The sequence below is a fragment of the Puntigrus tetrazona genome, chromosome 4 (assembly GCF_018831695.1).
Source record: "Puntigrus tetrazona isolate hp1 chromosome 4, ASM1883169v1, whole genome shotgun sequence".
In the NCBI taxonomy this organism is placed as follows: Eukaryota; Metazoa; Chordata; class Actinopteri; order Cypriniformes; family Cyprinidae; genus Puntigrus; species Puntigrus tetrazona.
This window is the reverse complement of record NC_056702.1, coordinates 13384520-13405928: the sequence shown is the minus strand read 5'-3', so window position 1 is coordinate 13405928 and position 21409 is coordinate 13384520. Positions and strand designations below refer to the sequence as shown.

The following is a 21409-nucleotide window of genomic DNA, read 5'->3' as shown; positions in this document are numbered from 1 at the left end:
TCTTCTGTTATTCGGCGACGGTTTGCGAAATGCGCGCGTATCGACATCTACTGGGCTATCGGGTGGAATTTCCGCGCGCGGAATGAAAGGTAACGTCGTTATTATAAAAACTGTTTTTATTGTTTAGAGTATGATAAAAATGTAGTGCTTTAGTCACACCACACTCGTCTCCAGAAAGCCCCATGTTTTATTGAACGTATCTGTCTTTGCCAATTAATCTTTTTAAACACACACACGCAAATATATATATATATACACAGTCATGTGAAAAAATTAGGACACCCTTTGAAAGCATGTTGTTTTATTGTAACATTTTTAATAAATGGTTATTTCATCTCAGTTTCAACAATAAAGAGAGATTAAAGTAATCAAACTAAACAATGAAAACTGAAGAAAAGTATTTTCAAGATCTTCTGTACATGTCATTCTACAAAAATGCCTATTCTAACTGAGGAAAAAGGTAGGACACCCTTGCCCCTAATAGCGAGTGTTACCTCCTTTGGCTGAAATAACGGCAGTGAGACGGTTCTTGTAGCCATCTACCAGTCTCCGACATCGGTCTGAGGAAATTTTACCCCACTCCTCAATGCAGAACTTTTTCAGCTGTGAGATGTTTGAGGGGTTTCTTGCACAGACAGCCCTTTTCAAGTCACCCCACAGCATCTCAATGGGATTCAAATCTGGACTTTGACTTGGCCATTCCAGGACTCTCCATTTCTTCTTTTTCAGCCAATCTTTGGTTGATTTACTGGTATGTTTTGGGTCATTGTCATGTTGCATGGTCCAGTTCCGCTTCAGCTTTAATCTTCTAACTGATGGTCTCACATGTTCTTCAAGCACCTTCTGATACACAGTAGAATTCATGGGGGATTCTATGATGGTGAGCTGACCAGGTCCTGCTGCAGCAAAGCAGCCCCAAACCATGACACTTCCACCTCCATGCTTCACAGTTGGTATGAGGTTCTTTTCTTGGAATGCTGTGTTTGGTTTACGCCAAACATGTCCTCTGCTCTTGTGTCCAAATAATTCAATTTTGGACTCCTGTCCAAAGAACATTATTCCAGAAGTCCTGGTCTTTGTCAACTTTATCTCTGGCAAATGTCAGTCTGGCCTTGATGTTTCTGTTGGAAAGCAAAGGTTTCCTCCTTGCACACCTCCCATGCAAGTTAAACTTGTACAGTCTCTTTCTGATTGTAGAGGCATGTACTTCTACATCAACAGTAACCAGAGCCTGCTGTAGTTCTCGAGATGACACTTTAGGGTTTTTGGAGACCTCTTTTAGCATCTTGCGGTCTGCTCTTGGGGTGAACTTGCTGGGGCGACCAGTCCTGGGCATGTTGGCAGTTGTTTTGAAAGCCCTCCACTTGTAGACTATCTTCCGGACAGTGGAATGGCTGATTTCAAAATCTTTTGAGATCTTTTTAAATCCCTTCCCAGACTCATAGGCTGCTACAATCTTTTTTCTGAAGTCCTCTGACAGCTCTTTTGCTCTCACCATGGTGCTCACTCTCACTTCAACAGTCAGGAGCACACCAAACTAAATGTCTGAGGTTTAAATAGGGCAAGCCTCATTCAACATGCAGAGTAACGATCTACTAATTATGTGCACCTGGTGTGATGTACCTGTGTGAGATCTGAGCCAATTTAAGAGGGAATACATGTGAGGGTGTCCTATCTTTTTCCTCAGTTAGAATAGGCATTTTTGTAGAATGACATGTACAGAAGATCTTGAAAAGACTTTTTTCTTCAGTTTTTATTGTTTAGTTTGATTACTTTAATCTCTCTGTATTGTTGAAACTGAGATGAAATAACCATTTATTAAAAATGTTACAATAAAACCACATGCTTTCAAAGGGTGTCCTAATTTTTCACATGACTGTATATATATATATATATATATATATATATATATATATATATATATATATATATATATATATATATATAGACATAGATCTTGAATGTACAGGGATATAGTGAGCTGACTACCTAGGCAGCATTTATAGGCGCGTCGAGCACTAGGTAGGCAGGTCACTAGAGAAATGAATGCTTTAATATTATTAATTTTATCTAAATCGGCAGTTCCTTAGGTTTAGATTAGCAATTATTGTCTAGGATGCCAGCTAGCTACACATACATTAATGTAATGTCTGTGGATATGGATGACAGCAATAATAAGGTTTGGGAAAAGTTATTTCTGTTTCGACTTGTAACCATGTTCTTTTTTTCTTGTTATAAATACCTTCTCAACTTTTTTTATTCACAACAATCGACGGTAAAGCGTGAGGTTCGGTGTTCAAACGAATCATTCGCTGGAATCGGTTCCTTTCCGGAATCGGATCTCGAATCGGATCACTGCTGAACTCTGCCCCGAAATAGGTCGATCTTGAGATGGGTATTAACTGTTAATGACATATTTTAAATAGAGGTGCTTGTGCAGCACATATTCGTTGTTTGTAAGGAACACTTCAAGCTGAAATGTGAGATGTGGGCAATGTGGGAGTCCGAATCACGTGTGTTCGGCTTATTTTATGACCATTATTACGCTTTAAACCATTATTTAGGTGACATAATCAGACGCGTTCATTTTTTTTAGACACGAATGACTGAATCGGTTTGTTGAAAAGATTCAATGAAGCGATCTGTTCAGCGAATCGATTCGCTAAATGCTTCGGACCTCTCAGGGGCGCCTCAAGCGGTGCGTCGCGGGAGTTTTTATTGAACTCTTTGACTGGACTTCGCCGTTCCAGCTTTACAAAAGCGGTGGCACACACAAAAAAAACCCCACGGCAAGCATGGAACACGCTCCAACTTATTAGAAATACGAAGCCTTCGGGAGATCTTTCGAAGATACCGAGTCGTCTCCCCTTTTAGGACCCGCGATGGCTCCCGCGAGAAGAAAGGCGCTGAATCCGAAGGAACTGTGCTGAATGCGGCTCATTCATGGAGTGAAGTGAGTCGTTCGGGGATCATGAGTACAGGTTAGTTTCCTGGATGAATAAACATCGGCTGCTTCTGTTGAGCGGGCAGGGGAGTCAGAAGCGCGAGGGGGCTTCGTGGCGAGGTTTAACGGTTTCGTTAAAATATCTGCATGTGTTGCAACTTTACTGAAGTAAACGCCAGCAGCTCGAGCGCTCCCGTTCTCGGTCGGAGGCTAATATTTGTGCTGCTAACGGGACGGACTTGCTTGAAACCGAGCCTGACGCAAATCCCTGGATGAAGAAGGTAAGGGAGGATGTCGTGGTTTTATTTTGGCGATATACGCCGGAGGGACATTCGGTTTCCAGCCTCATCCGGGGCATGTATGTGCGTGGAAAGCGCACGGAATGCGTGATTTTTGACTTCGGTGTTTTGTTTCGACCGTTTTTTTAATTTCCTTTCGGTTTTTATAGACGCGCGTGACCATTTTGGTTAGTTTACTTTTTTTCTTCCCCCTCCTCCTTTGTTCCCTTCGATCGATATGGACACTGTCGCGGAGGGTATGGTCAGAGGGGATAGCGTGGAAAAGTCCCGTGATTGCCTTTCCGCTGCTGTAAGGAACTCTCTCGCGGAACGTCCGCCTGACGGTGACTCGGTCTCGCGTGCCGCCGACGGTCTCCGGTCAGAGACTGTTCCCGGATCCGGACTGAAGCACGAGGAGGAGGAGGAGGAGGGCGCCTTAGATTAGTCTTGGATTGCTTCCACTGGAACGGGAAGACCGCGTTTCCTCAAGAGAGCATCAACAAACCCGAGCTGTTGCGTTTCTCTCCCGAAAGTGCTGTCTGAGTGAATTCAGCGAAGTCGACACGATTGCGTTCTTCTCCCGTTGTTAAAAAATAAAATAAAAATCACTATGATGGTGTCTTCCGTGCAACGTTCGCGACAACCAAAGTTGCTTTGAAACAAAACGATCTGCTTCCAGCCACGTAAACGTCGCGACTTCATCTTGCTCGTTTTTAAAGTGGCGGCAACGCACTTGCGTTTTGGTCTGTATCTCAGTAATTCGTGCATTTTTTATAAGCTAATTGTTTGATATCTGAGACTTTAATAGGTTTACGATAGCGGTTATAAATCGGGCAATATCAAAATCACCCTTGACCTGTAATTTCATCTGCTCAGCAAGGTTGTATGTGTTTGATTCAAACTGATATTTGAAATATTTTTAGCATTTAAATGAACCGTTTTCTATTTGAATACGTTTTAAAATGTAATTTTATTCCTGTCACTTCAAAGCGGATTTTTAGCATCATTACTCGAGTTACACGATCCTTCAGAAATCATTCTGATGTTCTGATTTGCTGTTCAAAATATATTTTTTTTCAGGTTTCTTTGATTTAAAAAGTTTAGAAGAACAGCATTTATCTAAAATAGAAATCTTTTGTAACATAAATTATCACTCATGTTTTGTTTTTTGCTAAATAAAATTGAATATATATATATATATATATATATATATATATATATATATATATATATATATATATATATATATATATATATATATATATATATATAAATTATTAAAATTATTATTATTTTTATTTATAATGTTTTATTTTTTTTCATGACTGAAACGTTTGTAAATTTAAAAAAATGAATAATGTTTCAGAAAAACTGCTGAATGATTACAATGCTGTGATTACAGCAACGAATTACATTTTTTAAAAAAAATAATGAAATCTAAAAATGAAAACAATTCACAATATTGATGCTTTTGCTGTATTTTGTATCAGATGTTTGCAGGCTTGGTTAGCAGGACACACTCGCTGTTCAAAAACGTATACATAGTAGTGTATGTCAACTCAATTATTCCAGTTAAACCATAACATAATAGTTTGGGGTATAATAGCAACACCAGAAAGATCTTATATCAAATTTTGGATATTATAAGCCACTGTTCAGGATTCTGTTCTAGAATATGCTATTAAGCATTATTGTGAAAGAAGACAAAATCTTGACCTGATAGTAACATTGGACTTTTATTTGCAGGAATCACATTTTGTCAGCAGAGAATTGCATAAATCTAAAGTTTCTGTGTGCAAGTACTGATGTATGTTTCAGAGCTGAATTTCTGTCTCGAACTCAAGCTATAACCCATCGTGTTCAGCTGTGTGTATGTGGTATGCGAGTCTATTCATGGAATTCATGTTGCTCCCTCTCTTTCTTCTCTGTGTGAGTTTATGTAGGAATGAAGAAACCACCAGTTGCCCCCAAACCCAAGCTGGTTCAGTCACAGAAACCATCACCTCCCCCCATCGCCCCAAAACCAGAGATCCTGCTGCCTTCGCCCTCACCCACTGCGCACAAAAGAGGAAAACCTGCTGTCGCCCCCAAACCATGTTTACCCAAAGCCCCTCAGAAACCCGTCCAGCCAAGACAAAATCCCTGCAAAACCCAACTTCCCCCTGTATCCAAAAACGGGGGTCCCGCTCTACTATCCTCACACCTGTCCCATTACATTATACCACCCAGGACTCAAGGTTATCAACTAGGTAACAGCAAATCGGAGGATTCCAAGGAAGTATGCGGAACAGCCGAGGTGGACATCCCAAAAGAACAGTTGTTTTACAATGACACATTGGAGCGTGCTTCCCTGCCTGAACGGGACCAAATGCATGCTCCCATGGACTCATCCCACGCTTTCACAGAGACACAGGAAGAAGCAAACTCTGACACATTAGAAAAAGACCAGGCAGGTACACAAAATCAAACTTCTGGGCAGATCCCAAGTCACAGTCCTACGGAACCCCTGCAGGAATGGCCTGCAGAGCAGAAACACAGCGGGAACTCAATTTTTAGCTCTTGCACCAGTGACAGTGATGGTGTTCCTGCACCGCCAAGCAAGCCTCTCCCCGTACCCCATCCACGACGCCCCCGGAGGGCACTTTATATAGACAGAACGTCGTGGAAAGTGCACCTTCGGACACCCAAGCAGATACACCTACGGAGAATCCTGAACACCTTCAGACAGACGCATTACTAGAAAAATCCGAAAACACTTCAGAAAGCTGTTGCACCTACACGGACGCTGCGTCTAAATCTAAGTTCCCCTGAAGAGAACTCGGAAAACACGGACACCGACTCGACCAACGCTGACTCTTTGCACAAAGTAGACTCTTTTCACAGTGTACATACCGAAGACGTGCCTTTTGATCTAGACTCCGCCCACTATTCAGTTCCGACAAATGGTGTAACTTTAGCTTCCTTGAACACAGCTGCGGAGGAGGGGTCGCAACCTCCGGCTCCGCCACCTAGACAGAAATCCCTCCCCCAAATGGTCGATTCCTCATACGAGGCCTCAACATCAGTGGACAACTTGCTCTTGCATTGCCACTCAGATCTTCAAGAGGTTACGTGTACAGATGAGGAGGCGCAAAGCGATGATGAAGATGACGGAGCATATGGAGATTTTGCTCGATACCCGATAACTCGGAGTCTTCCTAAACAGATTAAGCTCAGCTGTGGATCACAAGTGGCAGCTTTAACCAAGCCGCCTCTGGACGGGGAGGAGAAGTCACCAAAAGTCATGCCTAAAAAGCCCCAACGAAACAGTCTTCCAGCATCCGTCGCGTTGCGGAAGCAGAACACACCTCCGCTAACGCATACTCCCCCTCCGCTTCCTAACTCTAGTCCTCCCATGTTCCGCGAGCTTCCGGCACCTCCTCAAGAGAAACCTTCTTGGCGAGTCGCTCTTCCTAGCATCCCTCTCTTTGGTAGAAACCAGCCGACTCGCAGTAACAGCCAGCCACAGGCTGGAGGTGTGGGACCTGTTTTTGTCAAACAGAGGGCGAAGTCGTTTTCCTCTGCGGACCTTCAGCGAGTGGACACCGGGTCCGAATCTTCCGAGCCGTTGGCGCGCTCCGATCAAACGCGCCGCAGCTTGCGGAAACTTCTAGAGCTGCGTGTATGTGCGCGGCTGCTTCCGAGGTTGCTTCGCAGTGGGCAGTCCCTGGATTGCACTCGTACTGATGCAGAATACGAGGAGCGTAAAGCCGCACCCTCCAATCAGGTCGCACCTGCGGATGATGAAGAAGCTCAAGGTAACAGTGAGGCTGACTGCGGGGTGGAATACGAGAACGTCCCATTATACGAGGAGATTCCAGAGTACATGAACTTGCCCTGGGTTTATTCCAACCAGGATGTGGACACGGGCGTGTATGAAGTTCAGGAACCATGTGAGGTGAACAGGTCAGTTTATGCATATGCATACGTGTGTATATATGAGTGCCATTATTCACATCACCATCCTTCACTTAAATGGACTGTCTTAATTAGGTTTTGATTGGTTACGGATATAATATCGGTACTTTTGGCCAAGTCAACCATGATTTCTAAATTTAAAATATATAACACATCTCCTTTGAACAATTTAGGGTGAAAAAATGGGTTTATAGTAAGTTTTGCTATGATTAGGTGTACTTGCATCAAGTTGAAGATAGTATGTACTTTTTTTTTTGTTTTTGCAAGCCCAGATTTTCTGGTGTCGGCGAGAAAACATGTCGGATGTAATGGATGCAGCCAAAGACAACTAGATACGCACAATTTGTATTGACAGTAAATTTGTTGAAATTAATAAAATGATCAATTGTAACATAAAATAAAACTACTTAAGTTATACAATATATAATATTGTTGTATAGGACCATAGGACATATGATAATTCAGTTTAATTACCTTCATAAATTGTTCATATACAGTGCTGGTTTATGTTTGGAGTACAAGAAATTATGAAATGCGTTTGAAATGATTTTGCACCGATGACCTTGTGGGCAGCACCAAAACATATGGCACAGTTGCGCTTTGGGTGTCCCGAGATCGAATCCCGCCTCGTGGACTTTTCCTGTTCCTAGCCCCCCATCACTCTCTCCCACTCACTTCCTGTCTTATCTATACTACTGAAAAAAAAGCAATAATTGAAAAAAAATAAAATACATTTGATAGGAATTTTCCAGTTTATTATGACCTCATGCGTGATGCAGCACAGTGACTGGATTATGAGAGTACGTGCTCGTAAATAATACCGAGAAAAGTTTCGAAACTGATGATGTAGATGCGTATTCTCTGGCCGTGGTGACCAGTCGCCACCAAAATATATACGTCTCTGTTCGTAACGTTGGTTCAACTTTGCTTTATGAAATGGCTCCAAAAAAAGAGAAAATGATCGCTTTTCTCAAGGCAGTGCGCATTACTCACGATTTCTCTCAATACACCGGCAGGAGAGCTGTCAATAAATATAGGAAAGCTAATTTGAAAAAGCAGCATGTACTATGTTAGCATAACGGACTAATAGAATAACACAATGCTAGATTCTCAGGATATTTATGTAGGAGTATCTATTAAAATATGCCGCAATGGTTTGCTATGGTTTTTTGTAATTACTTATAACTTGCTTGTAATCTATATAATAATTAATAATCGACATATTTCGGTGGATATGACCAAGGGATCAGTGTTGTTGCATGGTCTAGTTAGCCTCCGCCAGCAGGTTATACAGTACCGCACTGGCAAAAACTACCACCTCGGCTGAGACCTCATAAATCGACAAGCTATATTTTCTAATCAGGCAGTCGGTAGAATACCCAAAATACGTTTTCACACAGAACGCTCCAGGGCATGTCTGTAAATTACAATATACTGTCACATCTTTCCCGATCGAACGCCTATGCAACATTAACCTGGTCACAACAATGGCGATAACGATAATGGATAATTGTTTTTTTTATCAAAGCGTGCGTTGCAGTTATGTCATCTCCTGCTTTAAATGCTCGAGCTCTTTAAAGCCAGCTGGATTTCGATTGGCCGTGAATGTTTTTATAGTGATTCCAACAGTATTGTGCAGTTATGGAATTAATTAAAGTAACTGTTACCTGTGGCGGGAATGTCTTTGAGACTGGAGAGTAAACTATAGAATCACGTTTTAATATGATGTTTTGCTGTGTGTTTTAATGTGCGGTGTATTGGTTTGGTCAACGTGATCATCGTGTGTGCGAGTGCTACAGTCCACTCTTTTAGTCCAGGTTGGGCCGCTTTCCTGTGGGTTATTTTCAGTGGCCAGAGCAGGAAACGTCTGTAGAGAAGAGAGCTGAGCCACTGGAAAAATAACCTTTCCCTCTCCCGGTTTCTCCCACACTCGTTCTCTCACACGATCTCATTCTCAGCTCTTCTGGCTCACAGTCATGCTTCGTCGTTACGTTTCCGACCATGTCGTATCAGTAAACCACGAATCAACTCATTCTGATTGCAAAATATCCCAAACGCTGACTGTGTTACTGACATCATTAGAAAACATCAGCGCCCACGGCTAATTTTTCTCAGGAGTAAGAGCTTTTGAAAAAAGTTTTGTTTCGTTTTGCGTTGTGTAAGCGCTGTTTATTTTTGTATACTGAACTGACTTTAACTGCAGATCGTGCATTAAGCAAGTTTCCGAACGCTGGACTTTAAAAAGGCGTTCTTGACCTCCGTCACACATCGGCCCGTCGGTGATGGGGTCTCCAGTCTCTTCAGTTTGCTGAATTCGCAGTTGGGTTTCCAGATGCACGGGAGATTGAATCAAGCTTGTGGTCGTGCGTTTAGGGTTGTCAGCAAGTCGTTACCGACAGATATTTTAAAGGCATGTGGGCCGCAGCCCTTGAACCCCGTACTAATACGTTAACATATTTGATCTCTCAGTCGCTCGGTCAGCAAGATTTCGACTTAAATCCATATTTACAAATGCGCTTTTACTTTTAAAAGCGCGGCATGCCAGCGGGAAGCGCGCTAGTGTTGCATTTTGAAAACATAACCACTTTCTTTTTGACTGTGGGACGTAAATTGGTTTGGCCGCTGGGCTCTATTAGTTAATGGAAGTCACGCTGAAGCGCTTGGAGTGAAACACGCGCGTCCGTGTACCTAGTTAACCGCATCTGAGGTGAGCTAAACCTGACAGAATGTACCAAATCCTCCTTTTGGGGAGGATTTTTGTAAAAACATTACGGGTTAGCTTTTTGCGACGGCGCTTAGAACTAGCTATACAGTGCTTTTTCGCGTTTAAATAGACATGTATGAAAACGGCGTGTTTCTGCTTCAATTCAAATTAGGCATTTTCAGATATAACGAATGATCCGTGGGGTATTTTGGGGACACCTGAGACTTATATACCGTAAAAAGGGGGCTTAATAGTTCGCTTTTAAAACTAGATACACTTGCACATGGTTTTTTTCAGGTAGCTCTGTAGGTAGATTTCTTCAAGCGTCTTTAAAGCGTTACATTATACTACAGCGAAAGATAAAATTAACTGTCTTCAATTTTTTTTTTTAAACCGATGTCCTGAGACTTTTACACAGTACTGTATAAAAACAACTGAAGTCCGTGCAGTGTCCCGATTTACACAAATATAGCAAATCCTAAAAGGGGTCACATGATGTTACTTTGTGTATTTGGTGTAAGGCTATATTTATGCAGTTTAAGGTTACAAAAACATTATTTTCCACAATCTGTATACACTGCTGCTCATCTAAAAAAAAAACTGGCCAGCTATTCAGTGCATTGTGATTGGTCGATTTGGGTTAGTTTTTAATAAATATAATTATTATAATTTATAAAGCTTTACATGTAAAGCAGTATTCATAACGGGTCCTTATTTATATGACTTAGTAATATATATATATATATATATATATATATATATATATATATATATATATATATATATATATATATATATTTGCATTTAATTTATTAGGTGATACTCTGATTCTGTACATTCCAGCTTCTGAATTTAAGTGCCCTTAATAGATAGCTCATATTCTAAATAACATTTCCACTAATTGCCCAGGCACGACAGAAACTCCAAACTCCTGCCTGCGTATCTCTGTGAGTGAGAGATGTTGTGCACTTGAGAGCTTGTGTGTGTGTGTGTGTGTGTGTGTGTGTGTGTGTGTGTGTGCGTGTGTCTCTTTGCAGAGTGAGTTTATATAAGCTGTAAACAAGAGCAGCTCTGTCCTTCTGCGGGAGAAAGAATGAGAGCGAGGGGAACCAGAAAAAGGGGAGAAAGTGTGTGAATGCATGAGTGTGCGTGAGAGTTTGCTTTTGCTATCTGGCGCTGGATGCTAAAGGCATCGCTCACCCAAAAATTCAAATAGTTTTCCTCAGCGTAAATGTCACTCCAAACGTATATGGCATCATTTCCGACGTGGAGCAGAAAAGCAGAAATTTAGGAGACTGTCCGTGCTGCTCTTTTCCATACAAAGCAAATAAATAAAGAGAATTAATGGGGTGAAGTTTAATTTCTTGTACTTGCGTCCTTTGTTTGGTGACAGATGTTCTGTGAGTGGTGATCTGTCGGAGGATGGATTGAGCTCGAACGAGGAAGATGGGAACAGTTCTGACTCCAGCAAAGAAGACATGAGCCATTCAAAAGACAAAGAGGTACTACACCTTTACACGGACACACAGAACCGTTTTTGGCATGCCATTAAAAGGAACGATCCAGGTTCAGCTCAAGTTAAGTTCTATCAAGAACATTGATTGATTTTAACTCATGTCTTAGAGTAAACACAAACAAAAAATTGGGTTCACACGAATCCACCTACAATGGAAGTGTATGAGGCAGGGCATTGCACTGGGAAAAACACCGAAATGCACAGGATAGCTGCAGAAATTTTTATCGAATTATCGTGATAAAACGGCATACATGCCTCGGGAAAGTTGACTATAACAATTAAAAAAAATTAAACGCAATCAAATATGCTTTGGTATGGCACATACTGTTGATAAAGGTTAGCGATCCTTTTTTAAAACATCTGCATATTGAAACTATTCATCGAATTTCAACAAACGGTGAATTAAAAAATTACAATTCCAAATTCGGAAGTCACTTCATGTTTGAAATTGAATTTATTTTGAATGGAACCTGAGAAATTTCTATCCCTCCATTGTAAATCACGTTCACATGTCTTTTGAATAAATACTGTGATTTTTTTATACGATAGAAATATTACATTTGAAACATCCAAACCTTGTAAGAACTTCATTTGTCTTCGGAACACAATTGAAAATATTTTTTTAATGAAATCTGACCGATCTCTGGGCCTTCCCAAAGAAAGCAAGGAAACTCGTTAATCGGAAACATCTTAATTTGTGTTCTGAAGATGAATGAAGGTCTTTTAGGTTCGGAACTAACCCTTTTAAATCTGTTAATCGTATAAAATGTCTTCATTTGTGCGTTTTGAAGACGAACAGAGGTTTGGCGTGACGTGAGGGTGAGAAAACGGATGTCAGAATTCAGACGCGCTCAGAATGTTGCCATGAGCAAAAACGTTGAGAAGAAGTAGGAAGTCCAATCGCTTGTGGATAAATGAGATTTGGGAAGGTGTGTCCAGCAGACTTTCTGTCTCGAGATAATCCAGAGAGACCCCCAGACACACCCCGATCTGAGAAACAGGGGGTGCTTTCAGTCAAACTTTGTCCTTGTATTTAGACAGACCGCGATCCAAATAAAGACTGCAGCCTCTCGCCAGCCATAGCAACACACACACACACACACACACACACACACACACGGAGCAGTACGTTTATTTTGCTATGAGGCTGTACGCTGTTGGTAATAATGGTTGGATGCAGCAACTGTGTAAGTTAACGACGCTTAAAACAATAGTAGATTTTAAAATATCATAACGGCGTTAAATGTTAATGTCTTCAGGAGGTCGAGAGGGCGAAGAGAAACAAGGTGGTCCACATCGCCATGGAGATCATGAGCTCAGAGAAAGTGTATGTACAGTCTTTTTTTTATGAACGAGTATTCCACATTTAATCGTTTTAATGCGAACGCATGTTTGATTTGGGACGTGTGTTTGTGTGTTCGCAGGTTCGTGGACGTTCTGAAGTTACTTCACATCGTAAGTTCACCGGATCCAGATTTAGCCGAGAGTCGCGGGTTCAGCCGTTTTCACGTTCGCACGTTTTCTCGTTTATTTTTAGATTTTAACGAGCGGCTGTATGCTCCGTGTGCCTGAAAAGGCGTGCAGGATTTTTATTCGTACCAACCAATGGTGTTGAGAGTTCGACAATGTTTGCGGATCCACAGAATATTAGACTTTATGAAAACACACAAATGCATGGAATACGTGTTTCTCTATAGGGCAATTATTTTTTGAGATTTTAACGAGCGGTCTGTATGTCCGAAATGCGCAAATTTCATGCTAAAAGTATGTGCATTATCGTGACAAAGGATGTGCAGGATTGCATTTATTCTGTACCAACCAATGGTGTTGAGAGTTCTTTTAATGTTTGAATGTTTTATAATGTTGATATCCACAGAATATTATTTATATTTTTTTTTTTTTTTTTTAGCTGTCGCAGTGTTTCCTGACAAATCTAAATGAATAAAGTGAGAGAGACGGGATTCTCATTTTTCAGACGTTGACTGTAATGCCTGTTCTCGCGATCTCCGAGACATAACCATACGACGCCGTCCTCATTTCTTGTCATCTTACAGATATATTTTTAAGCTGATTCAAAGCACCATTTCTAAGAATGAATAAAAATCTGGACGCGTTTCAGTCGAGTCTGATGGCTAATTGGAGTAGTTGTGCATCCTAACCCTGTTCAGAGAGATGTAAAGTGAAAAAGTGAAAATAGACAGGAAAGAGACGGCAGAGGAAAGGCGAGAGGAAGAGCTTGTCCAGAGAGACTGTGGTAGAGGAATAAGAGATCAACGGACGGGGAGTTTCGGAAAGAAATTACACCCACCCTCCCTTTGACCCACTTGTTTGGCCGTGACCCCAAACAGCTGTCTTAAAAACACGTGTGTGTGTGTGTCTCTACTTCCTGTTAAAACTGTAGATGGGCTGGAGAGTCAGTTCATGCGCTTCAGTTTGTTTGTTTTCACCCTGATTGTGTTTGGAAATACTTAGACGGAGCGCCGTTAACTTTACCTTGAAGGATTTATTGCCAAAACTTCAAATGGACTCTTCGAATGTTTGCGGATTGGTTGAAACTGAAATGCTAGTAAACGAAGTCACGGTTTGAATTCACCCGTGAGCGGTAGCCAACCTCTCCGTTTCTGTGTCAGGATTTCCGGGATGCGGTCGCCAAAGCTACCCGTGCGAGCGGGAAACCGCTGGTGGAGGAGAAAGTGTTGAATCAGATCTTGTACTATCTGCCCCAACTCTACGAACTCAATAAAGACCTGCTGAAAGAGCTGGAGGAGAGAGTGGCCCACTGGTAACGCGCATAAAATACATGAAAACTAAACCTCATTGGATTTCATTTAATATTCGTGCTTGAGTAGCATGTATGTTTTGAGGATGGAAGCAAAAGAAGGAGGGTTGGATGGCATCTACTGATAAATAATGCCTAAATAATAATACATTTCTCAAATTTGTTGCAGGTCTGATCATCAGAGATTGGCTGATATCTTCGTTCAGAAAGGTCCGTATCTGAAGATGTACTCTACCTACATACGAGAGTTTGACCGTAATGTGGCTCTGCTGGATGAACAGTGTCGCAAAAATCCTCCTTTTGCTAACGTTGTGCGTCAGTTTGAGGTAGGTATACTCTCTCCGTGAGGAAAAGCGGTTAATAAACCAAATAACATGTTAATTAAATTTAATATATATGTATAAATGTGTGTGTGTGTGTGTTTGTTTATTTATATATATATACCTTTGCAGCTGCATGCTGTTGTTATCTTATGTATTTAATTGTTAGTATTGTTAGCATGAAAAAAAAATGGAATGGAATTAAAGCTACGTGCCGAGTGATCTTTTGTTAAAGGGGATATGTGTACTTAAGAACTGGAAAACCTTTGTTTGGAAAAAAAGCGTTTACAGCATTCCCATTACCATTATTGCCAAATGAAAATGCGCCCAATGGAGGAACGTCAATTTCGCTGAAACTTATGGACGTCAGAATTGCAAGATATAAACCCTTTTTTACGCTCGCGTTACGTGATTTACTGGAAAATTTCAGCTACCAGAATCTGTCGCCGTGACTTGTCGCGAAAGAAAACAATTTGCGTTTCAGACGCGTAACGTCACTTCATAGAAACCGTTTGTTTTATTGGCATGTATAAAAATGTTTTGTGCAAATCTGTAATGTTTTTTTTTCCCATTTGGTCGATTTTAAGATTTCACTCTCTTGTTCGTAGATGAGTCCTCGCTGCGCTAGTCTTGCTTTAAAGCATTACCTGCTGAAACCGGTGCAGCGGATACCTCAATACCAGCTCCTGCTCACAGGTACACAGGATATCAGGCCCATTCGTTTAATGAACGAGATCTCGTCTACGACGAATTCGTTTAAACCGAAGTCTCGTGTCTCTTTCAGATTATTTGAAGAACCTTCCTGAGGATTCATCCGACTATAAAGACACTCAAAGTAAGAGCGTACCGTTTTCCCTGGAAATGATACCCACTAGACTCGTATTATGCAGCCATTTTTAGTAAAAATAAATAAATAAGATAAAATGACCTAGTAAAATTCACGGTAACAAACAATTACAGCTAGGGCCGTTGTCTCGCATTTTTATCCTCTGTCTATCAAAACAAAAAAAAGAAGTAAAAGATTACTTTGTTTGGTTCACACAGCTGCTCTCAGCGTGGTGAAAGAAGTGGCGAACCACGCAAACGACATTATGAAACAAGGGGTAACGCAACAAACACCACCGTCGGTAAGACCTCGTGAGTGTTAACGACTTTGACTTGTAACGCGCATCTCGTTTGGTCCAGGATAACTTTCAGAAGCTGATGCAGGTTCAGTACAGTCTGAACGGTCACCATGAAATTGTCCAGCCTGGCAGGGTAAGGAGCTAATTGGTCGTGTTGGGCTGAGCAGTGCCTGGTTGCTAATCTAACAGGCTCTTCTTACGTACGCAGGTTTTCTTAAAAGAGGGCACTCTGATGAAACTTTCCAGGAAGGTTATGCAGCCCAGAATGTTCTTCCTGGTGAGAAGCTGTGGTCAAATATGTTTGTTTTTTTTTTTTAATGCTGGTAATGCATCTTATTATACGTCTTTATTTGTTTTTATATGCTTTATAAATACTCGCACAGTATATGGAGCGGACCTGATTTACATTTCACTACTCGTTATATATCGTCTATACAACTGTGCACGTGACGCCATTTAGCATATTTTAGTTTTAGTCAATGATAATTGATATTTCCAACTCTGAAATCTGACCGAATCACGTTCATTCTGAAACGGAAGAGAGACAGAACCGAGGCCACAAACAAATATCAATATGTGCATTAATCCTACATTTACGATACAGGAAGTTGCTACATGTGACAGGAAACCGTGGATGATATAACACGATTTTTTTTGACATCCAATCTTTCTTTTCACAGTTTAATGATATTCTGCTGTACACAACCCCCGTTCAGTCCGGCCAGTATAAAGTCAACAGCATGCTATCTCTGGCTGGCATGAAGGTCAGATATCCACCATTATAATACTCTTATACACACACACACACACACACACACACACACACACACACACGAGAAATGTAACTTGTGTGTCCCACGTCTTCAATAGGTGAGCAAACCAAGTCAGGAGGCCTATCAGAATGAGTTAAACATTGAGAGTGTGGAACGCTCTTTCATACTGTCTGCCAAGTAAGAAACACACACACACACATATAATGATTTACGTGTGGGGTCTACATTAAAAGAATTATCAGCAGTGGAAAGAATAATTATACGCGATAATGATCCTTTGAGCACTTGTGCCAAAACAGTTTTTGGTACTTATGTTTAATTAAATTGAAATCACAGACTGTAAATGATGTTTGCAGTTCAGCCACAGAAAGAGACGAATGGCTGGAAGCCATCGCTAAAGCAATAGACGACTACACCAGAAAGAAGATTTCTTTCTTTTCCAGTCGAAGCCAAGAGGTGGGTGCATTTCATCAAAATGGGGTCTTTATTTACACGCATATATATATGTATATATATATATATATATATATACTGCTGCAAGTAAATTTTCTTACTTTCTCGCAGAAATATTTAAACACTGTTTAAACGTGCATTTATCTGAAATTCGTAAAATGCAACGTCTTGCTTAGGAAACCTCATCAGCCAATGGAGAAAGCTAAAACACTTTTCGCTTTGATGTCTCCCATATTGGAAGATGTTGGTTCTCGTTTTAAGCAAATTCAGCCTAATGCAGTTTAAATTCATTTTCATTGCGCATCTCAAATAAATGTATTTTAAGAATGTTTAGATGATCATAAAAACGATACTGAAGACATTTCTTCCCGAAGTACCTCAAATGCACGCGCTCTGGTCTTTTTCGACGGCTTATTTTGTTGCTGTGTAGTTGGAGGGAATCTCGGATGACGGCCTGCCGCTGGGCTCTAAAGCTCCGATCTGGATCCCGGATTTGAGAACGACCATGTGTATGATCTGCACGTGTGAGTTCACGCTCACCTGGAGGCGCCACCACTGCCGTGCCTGCGGAAAGGTTGGAATCGCGTTCTAAGATCGGTCTCGTTTTATCGAGTTTTAATTTTTTTGGATGAACAAATAGGTCTGACGCGCATTTGACGTGACAACAGGTGGTGTGTCAGGCATGCTCGTCCAATAAATACTACCTGGAATACCTGAAGAATCAGCTGGCAAGAGTGTGCGACCACTGCTACATCAAACTGCAGGACAAGGGTATGCTCGTTTATACCGGTACTTGAGCAGCCACATAGCAACAGTGTGGTATTGTCAACCAAATAAAACTGATCAATAAGACGCAATCTTAGAAATGTGGTCGCACAGACAAACGCTACACATTTCTCTATCAATATGCCGCTGTCTCGTAGGTGACCAATCCAATGTGACCGTTTCCCCCGGTGGGCGGAGTTCGACCTTTGCTTTTTCCAGAAAGCAGAAGAAGATACCTTCCGCGCTCAAAGAGGTGAAGTTGCGCGTTACCCATAATGCAGCCGTAACGAAGGTTTCCGTTTCCGCCACAGCACTGACGTCGTATTGACGGATTACCGTCTCGCTCGCAGGTGTCCGCCAACACGGAGAATTCTTCCATGAGCGGATATCTGCAAAGATCCAAAGGCCACAAGAAACCGTGGAAGAGGCTGTGGTTCGTCATCAAGAACAAAGTCCTCTACACGTACGCCGCTAGTGAAGTATGCAGCTTTTTACTTGCGTAATCGCTTTTAGCGTTCTGAAAGCTACTCGTCATTCATCGATGGAAGCTTGACTGAAGATGGTCGAAGTAGTAAAGTCTTATTTTGTTTAAGCGTGCCTTTTAATTTGACGGGGGCCGTATTTAGACGGGAAGCGAAGTATGAGAGTAAGAGGGGGGTGGGATCGGGAAATTTCGAACATTTAAAAAAAAATTGCTATTAGCTACTATTAATACTATTTAAATCAGGTATATGCTTCTAATTATGCAACCATTTTCAGATCTTTTTATTAAATTTTTTGGTATTTTCACCTTTTAGCGGCAGCTGATACGCAGAGCCGCAGATAACGGAGAATCTACGCGATATCGCGTTCAGTTTCGCGAATAAATCGCATGTAATACCGAACGCGATATTGCGATTATTTTAGTCTCTGTTAAATTGTTGTTGTTTTTTAACCACGTAACTTATTCAATTTAAACGCAGTGGTTTATTACTAAAATGAATCAAACACTACACTGTTTTATGTTTGTATACCAAACATTTAAGAATTTTTTTTTTTTTTTTTACTGTAACGATTTTTACAATAATTACTTAACACTTTTACTTCATGTAGCACTTCGTCGGGCAACGTTGCAACTCGTTAGTGAAGATAGATGGTCGCTATAAGAGTTGCGTTAAAAAAAAAGCGAACAAATAATCCAGATTTTAGCATCCAATTTTAACATACAACGTCACACTTTATACTAAAACTAAAAAGATCGTAATCTTTGCCCACGTAGCTAGAATCATCTCGTGGTTGGCAGTAGATCTCTACAAGAAACCAGCATCGCAAACATTGTGATTAAACGATTAAAAAGCGTACGCGATCAGCCTAGACCGTTCTGAGACGACCTTTCGAATTATTTTGGATTATCTGTAGGAGAAAAGTTGCTTGTTATCAGAAAAATTATCATTTTGCAATACTGAAAATGTATAATTGCATTAGAAGCATCACTATATTAGTCGATAGTTCCCCTACGCTGCCTTTTTTCGATTCGTAGCGTCACGATGCGCGTGACGTAATAAAAGCCGTCAACGTGATGCCGATTGCGTCATTTTCAGGATGTTGCGGCGTTGGAGAGCCAACCCCTGCTGGGCTTCTTCCTCCGAGAAGAGAAGACGGGACCGGCTCAAAAAATGCAGTTTAAACTGTATCATAAAAACACGCTCTACTACATCTTCAGAGCGGAGGACGTCCCCACCGCTCAGAGGTATAAAAGCGCTTGTAGCTGCATGTAGTTCGTTTTATGAATCCAGTCTAAAGAGTCGCAATCTGTGCTGCTTTTTTTTTTTCCAGGTGGATCGAAGCGTTTCAAGAGGCCATGATCCTTTGACTGGCCTGGATCGGATTCGGATGGAATGAATAAATGTCGCTTCTTCTTTGGGTCTCTGCGCTGCGTGCGTGGGCAGCCAGTTTAATGAGGCATAAATCAAAACCCAGTTGGAAGCAAAGGACGCTGGTAAATGTAGTTTACGCATTAATCTATTTTAAGCAGCCTAATGAAGGTAAATCGATTCAGCCTGCCTCCGTCGCGAGGCGTTAATCCATCGTGTCGTTCTCAATGTCATTTTTAGGAAACACTGCCTCTCTGTGCCAGTTCCTTTTCGGTGCTTAATATTACCACGAATCCCGCCCACAAAGCGTTCGGGGTCAAAAAAAAAAACGTGACCGGTCACGAGCTCGATTTCAGCGACTCCTGACCATTAGGTTTGTCTATGAATCATATCTGAAGCTGAACGAATCCTGCCCGCTTTTCTGAAACCGTTTACGACGGAACCCGAGGCGGTTTGAATCCAGTCGCTTGTCGCCCGAAGAGGGTTTAAAAAGGTTCGGTCAGGGGGGTGTGATTCACAGTCAAGTCTGAATGCGCACGAGGAAGTGTGACAAAGGAATGTCTGATGCCAGGTGCGGTGCATTGTGGGAGATTTCGAATTCAACTGTGAAAGCTGGGAAAAGAGGGCTTAGAACACGCGTGGGCCTTAATCACAAAGCACAGAGCGACTTTTATGTAAAAATTGTACATGAAACCAGCGTTTTTGGACATTGATGGTAAACGTTTTTATTTTATATTCAAGGCGTTGAACGCGACGGTTTATTTTTTTATTGAGAAAGATCGACAACCGTTTACCTAAATTTGACAAATCGTGTATTTTTATGTAAAAAAAAAACAAATACATAAAAATATGTCGATTTTTACAAATAGTTCGTGCGTGGAATACGAGCATTTAGGTAATATTTTTTTGGATGGCATTACATGACATTTATTTTTGACAAACACTTCATGCGTTATATGCGACAATTTTGTAGATGAATGGTTTTATGAACAATTTATACATATTTATTCTGCTTGTATTCCCTGAAAAAAGGCCCTTTTATTTGGTTTTCAGACAGTTACCGTTACGAAAATGTTTTAATAATCTTAAACCCTTTTTTTTTTTTTATTATCTTTTGTACAAAGTAGGTGTTTTGACTGTTGTTTTAAACCTTATACTGGACAGAACTGGAAGTGTACATATTTTGTAAATGGTAATATAATGCAGGCGTATTTAAAATAGTTCGGGATGTTTAATGGCCTCAATGAATTATGGGTAGTAAAGACACAGTGCCAGGCTGGCTAACTCAGCACTGTTCTAACTTACTATATTAGACCTTTATAGCACACCGGCTGTGAATAGAAAGAAAAACTAGCGCTCTTATCAGGGAAAGATGTAACACACATTGAATACTCTAATGCACCTTGTTCAGGACCACCTCTCTTAACACTTAGACAATGGGTATGACCTGATTATGTTCTCTACAGTTTTCACTAAGGTCCTTGTCAGTTCCAGCCACAGAAAGCCACTGATCTTTCACTGTTTGAAGTGTAACAAGATTTTATTTGTCTTGCGGCGATGTTCGATATCGATCACGTGTGTTGAATGTTTGTTTACATTTTGTAAGATTGTTTTGCATTTCGGGAAAAAATTTGATACACCACTGTTACGTCTTTTGGGTTTTTTTTTTTTTTGTGTGTGTGTGTGTGATTCACTTTTAAGAAAAGTATGATTACTATTCCTGATGCTTCTTGTCAGATCGGCACTAGTTCCCGAAGGAAATCGTTTTCGCCCTGAAGTAATGTGTTAATATCTTGAGGATTTCAAGGGAGTAGGCTGCGCCCCGACATAAATGTAAAGTGCAAATAATTTTTAATAAATAACGTAATAAGAAAACATGTCTGTGTCTGGTTGAATTGGTTTCGCAATTGCTTGCGGTATGTTCCCTTTATGATGCATTTATT

General features: G+C 40.9%; 1 protein-coding gene across 1 annotated transcript; it reads left to right on the top strand.

Moving 5' to 3' along the window:
* The first annotated feature begins 2712 nt into the window (after positions 1 to 2712).
* On the top strand, positions 2713 to 21341 carry fgd6 (FYVE, RhoGEF and PH domain containing 6). The gene is given in 23 exon segments (XM_043236707.1): positions 2713 to 2981; positions 5166 to 5863; positions 5866 to 6015; positions 6017 to 7167; positions 11277 to 11385; positions 12659 to 12726; positions 12824 to 12854; positions 14030 to 14181; positions 14348 to 14504; positions 15107 to 15194; positions 15283 to 15333; positions 15543 to 15601; positions 15684 to 15755; positions 15831 to 15899; positions 16303 to 16386; positions 16493 to 16572; positions 16752 to 16851; positions 17279 to 17422; positions 17517 to 17619; positions 17772 to 17866; positions 17964 to 18092; positions 19194 to 19342; positions 19429 to 21341. Coding segments are annotated over 23 exon segments (3786 nt in total). The 5' UTR covers positions 2713 to 2971; the 3' UTR covers positions 19466 to 21341.
* Positions 21342 to 21409: the final 68 nt, after the last annotated feature.